This window comes from Bubalus bubalis, chromosome 12 (assembly GCF_019923935.1).
Source record: "Bubalus bubalis isolate 160015118507 breed Murrah chromosome 12, NDDB_SH_1, whole genome shotgun sequence".
In the NCBI taxonomy this organism is placed as follows: Eukaryota; Metazoa; Chordata; class Mammalia; order Artiodactyla; family Bovidae; genus Bubalus; species Bubalus bubalis.
The window spans coordinates 20,903,932-20,923,003 of record NC_059168.1 but is presented as its reverse complement, the minus strand read 5'-3'; the positions used below and the strand labels follow the sequence as shown (position 1 = coordinate 20,923,003).

The 19,072-nt window shown below is 37.9% G+C and overlaps 1 protein-coding gene across 9 annotated transcripts in view; it reads left to right on the top strand.

The window, feature by feature from the left end:
* DHX57 (DExH-box helicase 57) overlaps positions 1-19,072 on the top strand; it is a 64,393-nt gene that overhangs the window by 35,452 nt on the left and 9,869 nt on the right. For 8 of the 9 annotated variants that reach the window (XM_006071196.3, XM_025260893.2, XM_025260892.2 and 5 more), the window contains 9 exons: positions 311-516; positions 4,104-4,220; positions 8,741-8,837; positions 9,888-10,061; positions 10,644-10,844; positions 11,982-12,258; positions 16,182-16,277; positions 16,363-16,446; positions 18,872-19,009. In XM_006071196.3, coding sequence (XP_006071258.1) covers positions 311-516; positions 4,104-4,220; positions 8,741-8,837; positions 9,888-10,061; positions 10,644-10,844; positions 11,982-12,258; positions 16,182-16,277; positions 16,363-16,446; positions 18,872-19,009 — 1,390 coding nt within the window. Of the gene's footprint in view, positions 1-310; positions 517-4,103; positions 4,221-8,740; positions 8,838-9,887; positions 10,062-10,643; positions 10,845-11,981; positions 12,259-16,181; positions 16,278-16,362; positions 16,447-18,169; positions 18,279-18,871; positions 19,010-19,072 lie in introns of those variants that run through there. The other variant, XR_006543252.1, reaches the window with a different exon arrangement.

The following is a 19,072-nucleotide window of genomic DNA, read 5'->3' as shown; positions in this document are numbered from 1 at the left end:
GGCTGTATCCCATTTCCACTGAATGTCAACCTCTGGGGAAATTATCCTTCATCTAGTTTCCCTGTCTTTTTTCTCTTTTCCAAACTTACTACCCCCAAAATTATCTTAAAGCAGATCCAAAAGCATTCCAATGTGTTCTCCACCAAAAGTAGGGCATGATGGAATCCTAGACTGGTGGAGGAATAGCCCGTGAATTGGGCAGAAGTAGAGCAACATTGTGCTGAATGAGATGTGAAACAGGTGAATGTTGTCATTCCTCATCAACAGATCCACATCCATATCCACACGTTCCTTTGTCATCCCTGCTCAGGTATGTGTTGCAGGATGGCAGCCCATACGCCCGCTCCATGAAACAGATGTCAAAGGAGAAGCTCAAGGCCAGGCGCAGCAGAACCGCATTTGAGGAGGTGGAGGAGGACCTGCGCCTCTCCCTGCACCTCCAGGGTCAGGATTCTGTCAAAGATGCGGTGCCAGATCAACAGTTAGATTTTAAACAGCTCCTTGCCCGCTATCAAGGTAATGTGCTTCCTCGGGGAATTTTACAGTTATGCCGAGGGTAACCAGAAAAAGAAAAATGTAGCTCTTGTTTCATAGTTACCTTGTCTTTAATTCATCACAATAATAGAAAAATAACAGTTCCAGTACATATTAAAGTCATTATTATTTATATTTACCAGTGGGTTTTTTCTGATTATAAAAGAAATGTTTTCATTACAAAAAAATGAGATGGTAAAACATAAATTATATTCTTGAGTATTTTGTAACTTTGTATTTTGATGTGATTTCAAATTTAGAATTAAAAGTCTGCTGGACTGCAGTGAACTCTCCTATATCCTTTACCCTGATTCACCAGTTATTAACATTTTGCTTCATTTGCCCTGTGTTCACGTATATATATATTTCCTGAATGTTTTGAGGGTAAATTGCAGATATGATGTTCCTTAACCCTTAATATTTCAGTATATATTTTCTAGGAACAAGGACATCCTCTTACATAACAATAGGACATGGGAATTCCCTGGCAGTCCAGTGGTTAGGACTTAGCAGAACTGCTTCTAGGGTAGGATTCGATCCTTTCCTGGGCCCATGGTTCCATGCCTGGTCAGGGAACTAAAATCCTGCAAGCCATGTGGTACGGCCAAAAGAAAAACCCCACAACAATAGGCATGATCAAAATGAAAACATTTAACACAATATGGTACTTCTGTTTAATCCATAGTCCATATTCTCACTTTGTCAATTATTTTAATAATGTCCTTTATTGCTATTTTTTAAATGGTACAGTATCCAATTCAGGATTACATAGTACATTCAGTCATCATGTGTCTTTAGTTTCTTTTGATCTGGAAAAATTTGCCGGCCTTTATTTTTCTTTTATGATTTACATTTTTAAAGAGTTTTGGGCCAAGTATTTTGTAGAATGTCCCTTCATTTGGATTTGTCCAGTGTTGCCTGATGGTTAATTTTAGGTTATGTGTTTTTGGTTAGAAAACCACAGAAATAATGTTGAGCCTTGTTCTCAGTGCATCCTTTCAGGAGGATACAATGTTGGCTTCCCATTACTGGCAGTGTTAGCTTTGACCAACTGGTTAAGATGATGCCTGTGTTTCTTCTCTGTGGGGTTGTTATTTCTTCCCTTGGTAGTTGATGAGTCAGTTGTAGAGAGAGATTTGAAACTATTTAAATATCCTCAAAATTTCACCTACTAGTTTTAACATTATTCACTGGGCCTGGAAAATGACCTAAAATGGGCCTAAAAATCTTTTTTAGGGTCCACCCGGTGCTGAGTGCTTTCACCTGTGTTGTGAGGTGCTCTCTCCATGCTAGATCCCACCCAACTTTGTTCCTAGATAGCCTTCCATATGTCAGCTGGGCTGAGTCCATAGAAATCCTAAGATAACTACTTTTGCTTTCTTTTTAAAGCCTAGACAGGTCTCAGCTGCTTTTCCTGTTCTCTTTTCCCTGGATTGCCACCCCAACTCCTCTTGGTCCTTCCAAAAAAAAAAAAAACCACTGTTTACCTTTCAAGATGTAAGGGCCTCAGATCCTTGCTACTTCTGTAGCAGAAAAGGCAAGTGAGTTTTCCTTTTCCTCCTTCCACCAGAGACTCAGTCCTGTGTGGGAAATGGTGATCATAAAGGAGCTACAGCATTAGCCATTTGTTCTGCTGTTCAGGAAGATTCACATAGCTCCCAAACATTTCACTTCATTTTCCCAACATCCTGGGAAGCAAGGTTAAGAGCATAGACTTGTATCTTACAGACCTGGACTTAACTCCCCAGGCTGTCATAAAACCAGTTAGATGCAAGTTCTTCATCCTCTCTATTGCTAGTTTCTGTATCTATAAAATGTGGTTATTTAGGAGATTAAATAAGACAATACAAATCAACAGCATAGGGCCAGTCAGTTAGTGCAGGCAGATAAGAATTTCTGACTCAAATGTTTGTGTTCTTTCTGTACTTCATACCAGCTGACAGTTCCCATTTCCTTATTCTGTTATATTAGTTAACAGGACTCTCTTTGGTTTCTCTTTTGAAATTCCAGAGTTTTCTTTAAGAATTTTGACTGGATCTAAGTCACAGTCCTTCTAATGTCCAGCATAGGAACACAGAAGTTCCGAAAGTGCCTCTGAGAAATCTTTTCTAAGGATTTGAGGTTGGGAGCCTGGCTCTGCTGCTGTTTTCTGTGTGATGCTGGGCCGGTCTTTTAGCTTCTCTTGGTCTCCCTCTCCCTCTGAAACAAAGACTTCTATCTAGCTGATCTCAGTGCTTTCTTTCACCTTTCAGAAAATTAAATGTTGTTCCCTAGCTCAATTTTTAAAACTTTTTCTAGTTGAAAGAGAATAATAAGTCTTTTAAAATATTGTATTGATTAGTAAGCCCTGCTGAACTTTTTTTAATTAAAAAAATATTTTTCGTTTCCCTTTTTTTCCAGTTAACTGGTTCTCCTTTTGGAAAAGTCTGGCTATTTGGAATCTTGGCAAATAAAAATGATTCCTGCTCTGCCTTCCATACCATCCACATCTTTGCTTGCGTACCCTGTTTCTTCCTTTGTTTGACTTTTTACCAACATACAGTTCACTGTTAGAACAGCATTGTTTAAAAATGGCTTTTGCCTCTCTTCAAGCTTTTCAGCAAAATGTAGGAAGCTTCCCTTCCTTGATACCAACTACAGTTATTTAGCTGTGGTTAGATTCTGTTTCAGGTGATGGGTCATTAGAAAGACCTAAAGGAAAGGGCAGCTATCTTTGGAGAGTTAGTCTCCCCGTTTATGCTGTTCGTTTGTTTGGTTTGGGGACTTTGTTTTGTGGTAGTTGCTGCATGTAGACTCTTAGTTATGGCATGTGGGGTGTAGTTCCCTGACCAGGGATGGAACCCAGGCTCCGTGCATTGGGAGCACAGAGTCTTAGCCACTGGGCCACAAGGGAAGTCCCTGCTGTTTGTTTTTAAAAAGAGCTTATAGTTTCAAAAAGAGGCTTATAGTACAACATAAGGAACTATGTCTTTTACTAGGACTCATATGAATTAGAAGGAGACTGTAGACCCTTAACCTGAGGTCTGTGGGTAGACTTCAGCAGTGTTGGTGAAGCCATTAAAATCACATGTATTTTTCAGGGAAGATTCGTAACTTTTATGATTTTCTTAAAGGAATCTAAAAGTTAAAAGCCACTGTTGTAAAAATGATGCTGAAAGCTGTGGTCTGGGTGCTTTGATTTTTACAATTACTGTTAGCTGGACTTTGTCTGATATGACTCACAACTTGGTTAAATCTGGAAGGGTTTTCTGAAATACATTTGACTTTAAATCTTGTTTCTAGAACTTAAACTGTCAATAGATGCATGGTAGATAAAAGGGGAAGGAAGGAAGACAGTAAAAAGTTGCCTCTCTGGCCCTTTGAAGCAGGGCCAGGAGCCTGCTCTTCAGGTAGCAAAGTGCTGCTAGTGAGCCTGTACTTTCTGAGAGACTGAAGGAAAAAAGTTCATTTCTGTGCATTCAGTGTGAACATCTGTGTTATTAAATCAAGATACACCTAGTTCCCAGGCATATTTTCTTCAATAAGGCATGAAACTATTAATATCGTTATTATTTTTACCTTTCTTGCAGGAGTTAACAAATCAGTCATCAAAACAATGTCCGTTATGGATTTTGAAAAGGTTAATCTTGAATTAATCGAGGCCTTGTTAGAGTGGATTGTGGACGGAAAGCACTCCTACCCTCCAGGTAACTGTTGCTTGTCTCAAGTGTGAGCCGGCCAAGGGCAGGGACCCTCCTTCCTGACACAGGTTTGTGGGGACAGCCTGTCTTCCTGGAGCCCTCACCCCAGTTTTCTTCACCTTTCCATCTCCAGTTGTTGTAAAGTTCCTTATTAGATTTTTCAGGGGGAAATTTTACCTTTTACCCACTTGAGTAAAAGGACGTTAACAATACGAAATCCAAAAGGAAGAAGGCTGAAAAGAAGCCTACGTGTCTGCGTATTCAACACTCATTTGCCTCTCTGCATGCCTGCTCAATCGCTCAGTCATGTCTAACTCTTTGCAACCCCTGAACTGAAGCCCACCAGGCTCCTCTGTCTGTGGAATTTTCCCGGCAAGAATGCTGGAGTGGGTTGCCATTTCCTCCTCCAGGGGGTCTTTCCAACCAAGGGATCAAACCCACATCTCTTGCATCTCCTTCATTGGCAGGAAGATTCTTTACCACTGCACCATCTGGGAGTCCCGGGCTAAATGGGAATCTAGTAATGAGTGTTTGAGTCACATGAAGACTCGACAGTTGGAGACCACAGGACCATGGGGTCAAGAGAACAGACTTTGGAGAATCTGTTAAACTTCCTGTTGTCTACTCTGTAACCTTGGATGATAAAGCTCTTATCTTTTCTATGCCTCAGGCTCCTTGTGGTAAAGAAAAGTAAGTGAAAGTGAAAGTAAAGTCGCTCAGTCGTGTCCGACTCTTTGCGACCCGTGGACTGTAGCCCTTCAAACTCTTCTGTCCATGGGATTCTCCAGGCAAGAATACTGGAGTGGGTTGCCATTTCCTTCTCCAGGGGATCTTCCCGACCCAGGGATTGAACCCAGGTCTCCCACATTGCAGGCAGATGCTTTAACCTCTGCGCCACCAGGGAAGCCCCATGATAAAACAAAGACAATAATAAATCCTCTATTTTGAGGATTAAAAGAAACCATATATAAAACACTTAGCACAGTGCCTGGTATATAATTAATGCCCAGTAGCTACTGCCCCTAACAGTATTAAAATTATGGTAGTCTATTTATCATCGTTATTATTACGACTGTTATTACTCCTCCTCTTCCTGTTAATAACACAGGGCAATCCCTACTGTTGCCTTGCTCACTGTCTTCTTAGTGGCCCTCTTACCTCATCTGTAGCCCCTTACCCCCAGGATGAATGAATCCCCAGATCTCATAACTGGATCTTTCACATCAGTCAGGTTTCCATCAAATGTCTTCTCTTTAGAGAAGTCTTCTCTGACCACCCTGTTGCCTCTCCCTTCACTCTATCATAATACCCAAAAATGGGTTTAATTTTTATTATAGTACTTTTAACACTATCCAAAATTGTAGTTCTGCTTACTAATGGTCTCCTTTAGTAGAATATAAACTCTTTAAGAATGAATCAGTTCAGTTCAGTCGCTCAGTCCTGTCCGACTCTTTGCGACCCCATGAATCGCAGCACGCCAGGCCTTCCAGTCCATCACCAACTCCCGGAGTTCACTCAGACTCACGTCCATCGAGTCAGTGATGCCATCCAGCCATCTCATCCTCTGTCGTCCCCTTCTCCTCCTGCCCCCAATCCCTCCCAGGATTTCTTAATTCTGTTCTAGGGTCTGAGGGATGTTCCTAAGACCCAGAACAGTACCAGGAATATTTAGGTATGGAATAAATATTTGTTGCATAAATAGCTGCAGCATTGTTAAATGATAATCAAGTGGAATCATAGATCAGAAAATTTTATTATGTGCTCATTCAGTTCAGTTCAGTTCAGTCGCTCAGTCATGTCCAACTCTTTGTGACCCCATGAATCGCAACATGCCAGGCCCCCCTGTCCATCACCAACTCCCGGAGTTCACCCAGACTCACGTCCATCGAGTTGGTGATGCCATCCAGCCATCTCATCCTCTGTCGTCCCCTTCTCCTCCTGCCCCCAATTCCTCCCAGCATCAGAGTCTTTTCCAATGATTCAACTCTTCGCATTAGGTGACCAGAGTACTGGAGTTTCAGCCTCAGTATCATTCCCTCCAAAGAAATCCCAGGGCTGATCTCCTTTAGAATGGACTGGTTGGATCTCCTTGCAGTCCAAGGGACTCTCAAGAATCTTCTCTAACACCACAGTTCAAAAGCATCAATTCTTTGGTGCTCAGCTTTCTTCACAGTCCAACTCTCACATCCATACATGACCACTGGAAAAACCATAGCCTTGACTAGATGGACCTTTGCTGGCAAAGTAATGTCTCTGCTTTTCAATATGCTATCTAGGTTGGTCTTAACTTTTCTTCCAAGGAGTAAGGGTCTTTTAATTTCATGGCTGCAGTCACCATCTGCAGTGATTTTGGAGCCCAGAAAAATAAAGTCTGACACTGTTTCCACTGTTTACCCATCTATTTCCTATGAAGTGATGGGACCAGATGCCATGATCTTCGTTTTCTGAATGTTGAGCTTTAAGCCAACTTTTTCATTTACACAGTGCTTAGTGACTGCCCTTTTCTGCCTGGATTTTAATCATTAATGTTATTTTCTAAAGAAACATGTGAAACACACAGAATTATTGAAGTGCCTTATTTCTCACTTCTTGGCAAATAGCCAGTGTTGGTTAATGCATTATCACTGGATTAAATATCTTATTTCATCCCAAAGGAAAAGACTATTATTGAAAAAATTAAAGTATAGCAGTCAAAAAGAAATGTTGGAAAGTTACCTGAATTCAAAGTAAAGTTGATGTAGTGATTAGGCAGTTGGTGACATATTGTGAATATTAAAGATAACCTTGATACTGATGGCCAAGCCATGAGTGCAGAGCAGATCAAAGGCACATAGAAATATACAGTTTTTTCCCATTCCATATAGATTATTTTACCACTCTTAAATTTTGTGTTACTTTAATAGAGTGAAGCATGGGGTATGTAATGGAAAGAGCATAGATCTGGTACCAGAAACCCCATATTTGTGTTGGCACACCCTTCCTATTAAGCTCTGTTACCTGACTGTGTGACTCGGTCACTTTAAAGGTCCTAATACTCTTCTTAACAGGTGGTTATGAGGATCAAATGGAGATAATCTGTATGAACATTCTTTGTAAACTATGAAGTATTAGAATGAACACTGAAAGATGTCTTTTGTCCTTCTCATTTCAATGTTTGTAATAATTTAGTTTCCTTATTTATTTTGTGGGGAGAATAAGCATGATAAATAATTGGTCATGAGTTCCTTGTGGGCAGATCTTTGTTTTACCTTCCATTGTACCTAGCACAGAGCTGACAAAGGTACCCAATAAATATTTGTGAGATTAAAGGAGGGGCTATTGAAGAGGGTCAGTTTCCTCTCTGAATGAAGCACAAAAGGTGTCTATTGCTGAGTGACTGCTCTTAACACAGAAATACACTATAATCAGTTATCACTGTTTATTGTCTTTAATGTAAAATTTTAAAACCCATAAGACATATTTATGGCATGGTTAATTTCTGTATGGCCTCTTCAACACATATCTGAATTTAGATTACCAGATTGGTTGGCCAGTTATAGCTCCTTTTTCTCATTTCCAGTGAAATGTTTATGGATTTTACTTAGTAATGTAGAGAAGAGTCTTCCTGTCTTATAAGATTAGAAGGATAATTCTTTCTATAGAAAGAGAATGTCAGAGCCAGTACATTGAAGAAGTATGTTTAAAGAGTATGTTGCTAATGATTCTTATGTAATGTAAGGCATTATATTTTTCTACATGTCGTATTTTTTTCTGTTTTAGAAAGATACAGTACCTCATTCATTTTTTAGTTATTAAGTCAGAAAATATATTTTACAAGTTTGTTTTCCACTTAATTCCCTGGGGACTTTACAAAGACGTGGAGTAGGAAAAGCAACCCACTCCATTATTCTTGCCTGGAAAATTCCATGGACAGGGGAGCCTGGCTGGCTACAGTCCATGGGATCACAAGAGTTGGACATGACTAAGTGACTTTCACTTTACAAAGAAGAGAAAATTGATAGTGAAAAAGTCTCAGATTATTACATTTTTCATTTGAAATTATAATCTATAATAGTTTTTTCTTTTTTGCATCTATCAGATTGATTCTTTTTATACATTGTTGTTCAGTCACTAAGTCGTGTCTGGCTCTTTGCAACCCCATGGACTGCAGCAAGCCAGGCTTCCCTGTCCTTCACTATCTTCTGGAGTTTGCTCAAGTTCATGTCCATTGAGTCTGTGATGCTATCTAACCATCTAACCATCTCATCCTCTATTGTTCCCTTCTCCTTTTGCCTTCAATATTTCCCAGCATCAGGTTCTTTTCCAATGAGTCGGCTCTGCTCATCAGGTGGCCAAATTATTGGAGTTTCAGTTTTAGCATCAGTCCTTCCAGTGAATGTTCAGGGTTGATTTCCTTTAGGATTGACTGGTTTGATCTCCTTGCTGTCCAAAAGACTCTCAAGAGTCTTCTCCAACACCACAATTCAGAAGTATCGATTCTTCAGGGCTCAGCCTTTTTTATGGTCCAACTCTTTTTATATACCTAGGTGCTATACTTGTATTTTTACCGGGACTAGCAGAAATCAAAATGCTATATGAACAGCTCCAGTCTAATTCTCTTTTCAACAATAGACGTAGTAATCGGTAAGTCATTGTTTTTTATATTCTTAATCATCTATTGCAGTTATATGTGAAAATGAATTACCAGAAAGATCTCTTTGACTGTCATCACCCTCTTTAGATCCTGGTGTCACTCCTCAAGAATATGTTTGTTTATGCCAGCTGGGAATAGACAAAGCAGTTTGTTTCAGGAAGTCAACTCATATCTCTATTCCATTATATAAAAATGTTTCTCTTCACTTAGCATAGTATCTCAGCAAAATTGCATGTACAGTTAACCCTGGAACAATATGGGTTTCAACTGCACGGGTCCATTTATACATGGATTTTTTTGTCAATGGTAGATCCTGTAGTACTGCATGATCTGTAGTTGGTTAAATCCATGGATGCAGAACCACAGGTACAGAGGAACTGCGTAATAAAGGACTGATTATAAATTATATGTGGGTTTTTGACTGCACAGAGGATTGGCTCTCCCTAATCCCTGGATTGTTCAATGGTCAACTGCTATTTCAGTTGCCAAATACCAGGGATTAAAGAAGCCAGTGTTAATAACAACAAAGAAATGCTACCATTTTGAGAAAAAATGATTTTCAGTGGTTCCTCTTCCAATAGCAGAAAACACTGGGTATATCTTCATAACTAAGGGGACAACTACTTGACAGATGAACACCCCCTAGAAATAGAAGAATGAAGTTTCTTAGCATACATGACTGTCTCTCTCTCTCTGGAATTAAGCATAGGGAAAAAAATTCTTGTTTGGTTAGTGTATGCTGGGCTTGGGTTACTTGTAGAATATCAACTATTTATTCTTACTAATTATTTACTACGGAATTACACTCCAGTTTTTCCCAAGTTGATGCAAGGTTTTTAGTTCACAGAACTCAGTAAGTACTTTGTAAGGGTCAGGAAAAGCCTTTTCACTTAGAAGACTTGGATCTTGAGGACAGGTTATAGAGAAGCTGCTTGTTTTGGGAGTCATATTGCTTTAATAGAAATCCACCCATTATAACCTGATTTCAGTGTTTTGTGCTAGAACACTCAATATGTTCTTGTTTTTTTTTGTTTTTTCAGATGTGTTATTCACCCACTTCATTCGTCTTTATCCAGTGAAGAGCAGCAGGCTGTGTTTGTAAAACCTCCTATGGGTGTAACTAAGATTATAATTTCTACCAACATTGCTGAGACATCCATAACCATCGATGATGTTGTCTATGTCATCGATTCTGGGAAAATGAAAGAAAAGAGGTATCCTCTTTTGGTGATGTAAAAGAGGGGCTAAAGATGCCTCAATTGGAGCAACACAGGTGTTAAAGGCTAATGCTGTTAAGCTATGTAGATTACTGTTTGAAAAAGCTTTATGCAAACTCTGTAGATATATGAGTGTTTCTATAGCTAGGGCCATGAGTCTTACATTCTCTCCCAAATAGAGGTGAAAGTTTAAAATTTTACTTTAGAAGTAATTATTTTTCTTTTTTCATTCATATGCTTTACATGTACTTGAATGAAAAAGAATTAGTATGGGAGGTGATGGATATGTTAATTACCAAAAGATTGGTAATCATTTCACGAAGTGTGCATATATCAAAACGTCCTATTTAAAAAAATTAAATGGGATGTTATTTTTTTAAAGTTGAATAAAAAACCTGAATGTGGTATATACTAAAGAAGCCATTTAAATGAACACTTAGCACTCAACTATCCCAGAACACGTGGGGATACTGTCCTTCAGCAGAAGTAGAGCAGTTCATCTGATCTGTCCATACCAAATAAAATCTTGGCCACATTTTTATAAAGTAACTCCTTTTTACCTTTTCCTTTACTTTATAGATATGATGCCAGCAAAGGGATGGAAAGTTTAGAGGATACTTTTGTCTCTCAAGCCAATGCCCTGCAAAGAAAAGGTCGAGCAGGTCGTGTAGCGTCTGGGGTCTGCTTCCATTTATTCACCAGCCATCACTTCAATCACCAACTTCTAAAGCAGCAGCTACCAGAAATACAGAGAGTCCCATTGGAACAGCTCTGTCTGAGGTACACGTTGGTCCTCGTGTCCTGCTTCCAAAAGGTCCCAGTGTTTCTCACCCTACGTTCCATGTTTTCTTTTTTCAGTACAAGATATTTTGCTAAGCGTGCACTTGGACGAGCTCATTCATTTGCAAAGAGCTCTTCGGTGTTGCCTTTACCATATTGCTTCACATCAAGATTTCTTGCATTGCAGAGGATGGCCTTAAAATAGAGCTTAAGAATAACACTTATAAATCAAGAAAGTAATCTAACTCACCAAGAAATTTCTGCTAGGGCAGCACCAATATTAAATCATCACAGGGGAAAATCTGCACCCTCATTATCAATTAGAACAAAGTGAACAAAAGCAACTTGAAACACCATTATTTACCTGGTGAACAAACAAGAACAAATATCATAAAATAGAATGTAGTGAATGAATGAATAATTGAGGTTACTGAAGCTGGAAAACCTTTGGTTCAGCCTTTCTGAAAATTTGCATGGCTTTATATAAGAACTCTAAAGCTATCCATGCCCTTTGACCAAGTCATTATTTTGAGAGAGAATGCCCATAAAATGTTACCCCAAAAGGAAAAAAGTTGCTTATACAAAGATATTATGCTCTTCTTTTATCCAATTGGTATATTTTGAGGTCCTTCTATTACATTAGTAAAAATGTAAAGGAATTGTAAGTAAAATAAGCTTTTTACATATTAAATTTTTCTCTTTCGAAAATTACCTAAATTCATAATTTAAAAACAGCTTTTCAAGAGCTGCCACAGGCAGGACACAATGCACATTAATTTCATAAACAATTGCTGTGCAATTTCAGATGTGGGAAAGAGAGTAGGTGGATCATTTCAGTGTTATTTTGTGATTTGAATCCACTGTTACAGAGAAAAGTATTTTGGAAGTTTATAGAGAGAAATATATTCTGAATCTCAGTAAATTTCAGAATCTGAAAGTGTTTCTGCAATTTATTGGTAGGAGAAGTACAAGACATAAGAGGTTTTTTTTTTTAATTTATTTAAATTGAGATTGTTTGGTTTATAAAAGCATATATTTGGGAAATTATAAATTATTATTCATTCATGGCAGAAGCTTACTTCTTTGTGTCATCCCACCAGAAATAAACTTGACAATTGTTTTGTTTTCTTCTTTCAGAATTAAAATTTTAGAGATGTTTAGCACTCACAGTCTCCAGTCTGTGTTCGCTCGGCTCATTGAACCCCCGCACACTGATTCTCTCCGTGCCTCAAAAATACGATTACGAGACTTGGGAGCATTAACTCCAGACGAAACACTGACCCCTCTCGGGTATCACTTGGCCTCTTTGCCTGTAGATGTGAGAATCGGCAAACTAATGCTGTTTGGGTCTATCTTCCGCTGTTTGGATCCTGCTCTCACCATTGCTGCCAGTTTAGCTTTTAAGTCTCCTTTTGTAAGTAAACAGCATTCATCTCAGCTGGAGTCTATAAGTGTCTAAGGGAACCATGGGGGTGCTTCAGGGTTATGTGAGCCCCTTAAAATTTTTCCTCTGAGTGTATTATATGTGACTCTTTCAAGGCACAATGTCTAAAACTTTTATCAGATCTTCAAAGAAATCCATGCCCCAAGTAGATTGAGAACTAGAGATCCAGCTTATTTATAAATATGCTTTTTCTGTGTCTCCTTTACTTGCCCATTATAGTAAAATAAAAAAATAAGTGTCCCTGCATGACTTTAAAAAACAATAATACATTGGACTACATTTTTATCAGCTTTATTGAAATATAATTCACCCATTTAAAGTGCACTGTAGTTTTTAGTATCGTGCAGTCATCACCCTAGTCAGTTTTAGAATGTTTTTGTCACTTCATAAAAAATCTTATTTATCACTCTCCTATTTCCCTCCAATCTCCCCATCTCCTCCATCCCCAGGCAACCGCCAGCTGGCTTTCTATGTTCATAGATTTGCCTCTTCTGGACATCTCATATTAATGAAATAATATACAGTGTTTTGTGATCAACTTCTTCACTTAGCATAATGCATTTAAGATTCATCTATGTTATAGTATGTATCAGTACTTCATTCCTTTATGGCCAAATAATATTCCTTTGTATGGGTGTACCACATTTTGTTTATCCATGCAGCACTTGAAGGACATTTGGGATTGTTTCCACCTTTGGCTATAAACTTCCATGTACATGTTTTTATGTGAACATATGTTTTCATTTGTCTTAGGTATAAGACCTAGGAGTGAAATAATTTGGTCAAATACTAGCTGTTTATTTAACTTTCTGAGGAACTTCCAGACTCTTCTAGAGTAGCTGCATTTTACACTTGACCAGCATTTTATCAGGATTGTAATTTCTCCACATCCTTACTAACACTTACTATTATCTGACAGTTTTAACTATCCTACATGCTGTGAATTTGTGGTCTTTGATCTTTTCTCTAATGGCCAATGATATTAAACATCTTTTCATTTTCTTCTTGTCCATTTGTATATCTGACAAGAAATGTCTTCAGATAGTTTGCCCATTTTTAAATTGGGTTATTTGTCCTTTTATTATTGAGCTAAGCATTCTTTATACATTCTGGATATAAGTTCCTTAACAGGTACATGATGTGCAAATGTTTTCTCCTATACTGTGGTTTGCCTTTTTCACTTTCTTGATCTGTTCTTTGAAATACAAGTTTTTATTTTTATGAATTCCAGTTTATTTAGTTTTTTGTTGCTCAAACTGTTGCTGTAATGGTTAAGAATTCATTGCCAAATCCAAAGTAATGAAAATTTATCTGTATATTTTTTCCTAAAAGTTTTATAGTTTTAGCTCTTACATTATGGTCTTCACTCCATTTTGAGCTAGTTTTTGTATATAATGTGAAGAGTCCAACTTCATTCTTCTGCATGTGACTATCCAGTTGTCCCATCACCATTTGTTGAAAAGGCTATTCTTTCCCCATTGGATGGTCTTTGTCTCTTATAAAAAATCAATTAACCATAAATACATGGTTTTATTTCTGGATTCTCAGTTCTATTCCATTGAATTATATGTTTACTTATGCCAGTTTCACACTGTCTTAATTCAAAATACAAAACTCGAATAGTTTTGTAGTAAGTTTTGAAATCAGGAAGTGTGAGTCCTCCAATTTTGTTCTTTTTGTTAGTGTTTTGAGGATTTTTATATCATTTATGAGAGATGCTGGTCTGTAGTATTCCTTCCTTGTGATGTCTTTATCTGGCTTTGATATCATAATAATTTGGGAAGTGTTCTTGCCACCTTTTTTTTTTTGAAGATTTTGTGAGGAATTAATTCTTTAAATGCTTGATATAATTCAGTGGTGAAGTCACTTGGGCTTTTCTTTGTGGTTAGTTTTTTTAATAATTAATTCAACCTCTTTACTTGTTATAGGTATATTCAGATTATCTGTTTCTTTTTGAGTCATTTGCATTTTTCTAGGAATTTGTCCATTTCAGCTAAATCACCTAACTTATTAACATACAAACATTCATAGTATTTTATAGTCCTTTTTATTTCTGAGAGCCTGGTAGTAATGTCCCTCTTCATTTCTGATTCTAGTAATTTGAGCCTTCTCTCTTTTTTTCTTGATCAGCTTGCCTAAAGGTTTGTCAATTTTGTTGATCTTTTCAGAGAACCGGCTTTTGATTTCATTGATTTTCCTTACCGTTTTTCTGTTCTCTATTTTATTAATTTCTGTGATTTATTTTCTTCTATTTGTTTCAGTTTTAGTTCATTTCCCAGTGTCTTAAAGTGAAAGGTTAGGTTATTGATTTGAGATCTTTCTTCTTTTTTAATATAGAAATATACAGCTATAAATTTTCTTCTACGGATGGCTTTAGCTGCATCCCATAAGTTTTGGTATGTTGTGTCTTCATTTTCATTCATTTCAAGTATTTTCTAATTTCCCTTTTCAGTTCTTCTATGACTCATTGGTTATTTAGGCATGTGTTGTTTAATGTCCATGCATCTATGAGTTTCCCAATTTTTTCCTGTTATTGACTTCTAATTTCATTCTGTTGTGGTCAGAGAATATACTTCATATTATTTTAGTCCTTTAAAACTTATTATGATCTTTGTTTTATGGCTAAGCATATGCTCTATCCTGGGAAGTATTCCATGTAGACTTGAGAATGAATTATTGTTATTGTTATTGGGTAGAGTGTCACTCTGCCTTTATTTTCACCAGGGCTTATCTCAGATAGACAGGGGAATAGATAGATGTAATAATTTTCTTCAATTTTAATGTTATACATCATGGAATTGTAAACTCACAGATCTACAAAAAGATCTTAGTTCAGCCCCTTCATTTAACAACAGATAACAAAACCAAGGACCAGACTAGGTGATGTTGCTTACTCAGCAGCAGTCAGTATTGATGTGAGCAAGACCTCCACTGCCTATTCTCACATAATTAAATAACCTCTCATTGGCTGTTTTCTTTTACTGGAATATAGAAATTGTTCATTAGAAATACTGGTGTCACCCTTAGCCAAAACTGAACACCTGTCCTTTGCTGGGTTCTGTAAGCATAATATTAATTCCCAACTGTAATCCTTTCCCCACTAGCTTTCCTAAAACGGAAGAAATTTTATTTTCAAGTAGAAATAAATAAAATTTTAATATTACTGTGTTAGCTATAAAGGTGTGCAGGTATACAGATTTAGAAAGAAGCACCATAGTTGGTTTAGATTGACTGTCAGTGTGATACTAGGGCCTCAGTGTAACATGCTAGTACTTTTAGTATTGATACATGTGTACCTTTAGTATTGATACATGTGTACCTTTAGTATTGATACATGGGTACCTTTAGTATTGATACATGTGTACCTTGTATTGATACATGTGTACCTTGTATTGATGCATGTGTACCTTGTATTGATGCATGTGTATATTACATGAAAGAAGGTGGTGAAAATTAAGTTCCCAGCTAATGTCACTAACTTCTAGGGAAAAGGAGAACCTGTATTTTTAAGAGGAAAAAGCATGAATTATGGGTATAGAAATAGGAGAGACTTAAGTATAAAAGATGAAAAAGAGTCTGTAAAATGAAGATATCACAGAGTTAACAGAATCTTGGATTTTAGATGTAGCTTTTAGAATGAGTAGCTCTTTGACATCTTGCCACTAGGAAGTAAAAGACCCAATAGAGGTCATTTTGAGTGGGCAAACGGACTCACACAGACAATTAGGACTGTTGGCTTGGCACTTAACCACCGTAATTACTTTTAACCAGTCACCCACTTTGTACTCTGACCCACACAACACACTTCCCAAGCACCTGACTTCAGCAGTAGCAAAATGCCACTTGAAACCTTGGATAAAATGTGTCCTTCAAACCTGGCTTTCTTCCTTTAGGTATCTCCCTGGGATAAAAAAGAGGAAGCTAACCAGAAAAAGCTAGAATTTGCATTTGCAAACAGTGATTATCTGGCCCTTCTACGAGCATATAAGGTAAGTATATAATCTAATAGCTGAGGTTTATTACCAGAGTTGGCACTAAAGACAGAATAACATTTTGGTTTTCTCCAAAATTTAGGGATGGCAACTAAGTATGAAAGAAGGTATGCGTGCAAGTTATAATTACTGCAGACAAAACTTCCTGTCAGGAAGAGTTCTTCAGGTGAGCTGTTTCTGTGGAGATTTGTTTCCATTCATTTACTGCAGTAGTGCACAGAGGGTGCTGCAGCTTCATCTCGCCTGTCCTACCTTGACATTGAAAATATTATTTTTGGAATATGCTTGGCTTCACCAGCTGTGTAAAACAGACTCCTGAACTATGACGTCAGGCCTTCTGTGCTGAACCTTTCAATTCACCCGTTTTTCCTCTTCTCAGTGAATCTGTGTTTAACTTACGTGGAGGCTACAGGAATGTAGCCATTCTGAAGATTACTGCTTACTAGAAGTCACTTTTTTCAGTGATTATACCAAACATCCTTAACCTGGATCCATAACCCCCTGAAATTGTTTGCAAAGTCACGCCCTTATACATACGTGCACTATTCTGGAGAAAGAGAACAAAGCTTTCACTGAGTCTCAAAGGGATCAATGACCATCCCCAAACCCCTTACCTTCTCCCTAAAACCAAAGAACAAATAGTGAACCAGATTTTCTTTATTAATTCTTCTGTCCATCAGAGGCTACTGTGTCAATGAGTACACAAGAAAGGTTTATTATCTTTTGTGTAATAATAGACAGGGCTCTGTCTTCTGTTGTGACAATATTTTAGGCCCCTTTCCATAGTAGCATGAAAATCCAAAATAATAGCGGTGTATATACTTATAGAGCCTCCATATCACTCAAATTTTGGGGCTAGGGAGGTGGAAGGACTTTCTTTCCATATTAGATATGTTTTGGAATAGAACACAAAACTAATGTTCATACCTGACAGCTAGTTACCTCTCTGCCGTAAGGACCGTCAGAGCAGAGATTTTATGTTTTCTTCAGTTCTATATCCCCAGTGCCTAGAAGAGTATTTAGAACATAGTTGATGCCCAGTAAAATTCATTGAATGCATGAATGAAGGAGTTTGTTTATTGACAGTGAAGTAAGAGACCTCAAAACCATCCCAGTATTTGCCTTCCTCCTTCTCTGCCTTTGCTGCTGCTGCTAAGTCACTTCAGTCGTGTCCGACTCTGTGCAACCCCATAGAAGGAAGCCCACCAGGCTCCCCGTCCCTGGGAGTCTCCAGGCAAGAACACTGGAGTGGGTTGCCATTTCCTTCTCTAATGCATGAAAGTGAAAAGTGAAAGTGAAGTCGCTCAGTCGTGTCTGACTCTTCCTTTAGGTGTACTACAAAGAGACACTTGGAGAAGACAGAGGCTGTGGCTCTAATCTAAGTATAACAAAAGCAGTGATTTTCAATCACAGCCACACATTAGATTCACCTGAGGAAGCTTCAAAAAAATGCAAAATGCCCAAATTCCACCCCAGGCCAGTTACATCTGGATCTCTAGGGGTAGGGCCTGAGCATCTGTTTATTCTCCTTGTTGTGAATTCAACAAGTCATTCTCATATGTTGCAAGGGTTGAGAACCACTGGTCTAAAGGTATTTTATATGTAAAGCACAATAATAAATATTTCCTTGAGTCCTTAAGACTTTTAAATGTAAAACATATATTTTAAATTATATATATATTTACTAAATTTAATCTTTTTCTTTAGGCTGTATTTAGATTTTTCAGTGATCTATGAGGTTCATCCATTACTTCTTTTCACTAAATTCCAGCTTCGAGTGTAGAATTAGTTTTAATAAGATATCAGTAAAAGCTTGTCATGAAATAGAACTCTTGGATATTTGAATCGCATTGTATTTTTGCCATGTTATCCATCTGTACTTGAGACAGTCCAAGAAAACACTTCAATTGTCATCAGAGACAGAGTACCATTGATTGGCGTCATCTGCTTCTATGTTGTCTGATAGACAGCCAGTATTTGAACAGAAGCCAAAAACAGGTTTGTGCTTTTCATTCTCACACTTGTGCTCAGCTACAGAAAGAGTGTGTAAATCTAAACCACTTAATAGTATTCCTATTCCCAGGGGAAAATGTGAGCCAGCAAGTCCACAGGGTAAGAGAAAGGGAACGTTTCTGAAGTGGGTATTCTGCATCCATTGAGAGAGGATACCAACCACTTTAAGCTCAGAGAAGGCACTATAAGGACCCCAGCAGAAAGGAAGTAGGAAAAATGAACAGGGTCACAGCACCTTGAGTTAGGGTTCCAAACACAGTAAGCTACATTTCTGGCTGTAAGCATTGCCAGAAAAAATCAGACCTGTGCAAAATCCGGTCAATTTTTTTTAAACATCATTAACAATTAAATGATCTTTGGGTTTTCTGAAATTTGTGAATTTCTATGTAACAGTTTTACTCTGTCTGCTGGTTTGTATAAGTGAAAACTGCCCTCTGGGAATGAACAGACAAGATATTCTTCATACTTGTCTGGTAAACCCATGAGTCCACTGTCCACTGAAGTAATTCATTTTTGTAGTCATTCTTGCCTTTGATGTGTCAGTGTCTCTGCTTCAAGACTTTCTCCACTTGTTTCAGGAAATGGCAAGCCTGAAACGACAGTTCACTGAACTGTTATCGGACATAGGCTTTGTTAAGGAGGGACTCCGAGCAAGGGAAATTGAGAAAAGAGCCCAAGGAGGAGGAGATGGTATATTGGATGCCACAGGAGAAGAGGTAAAGTGCGTGCAGTTAGCTCTTATTTCTCTCTAATGACCATATACTTAGTCTATTACCTGA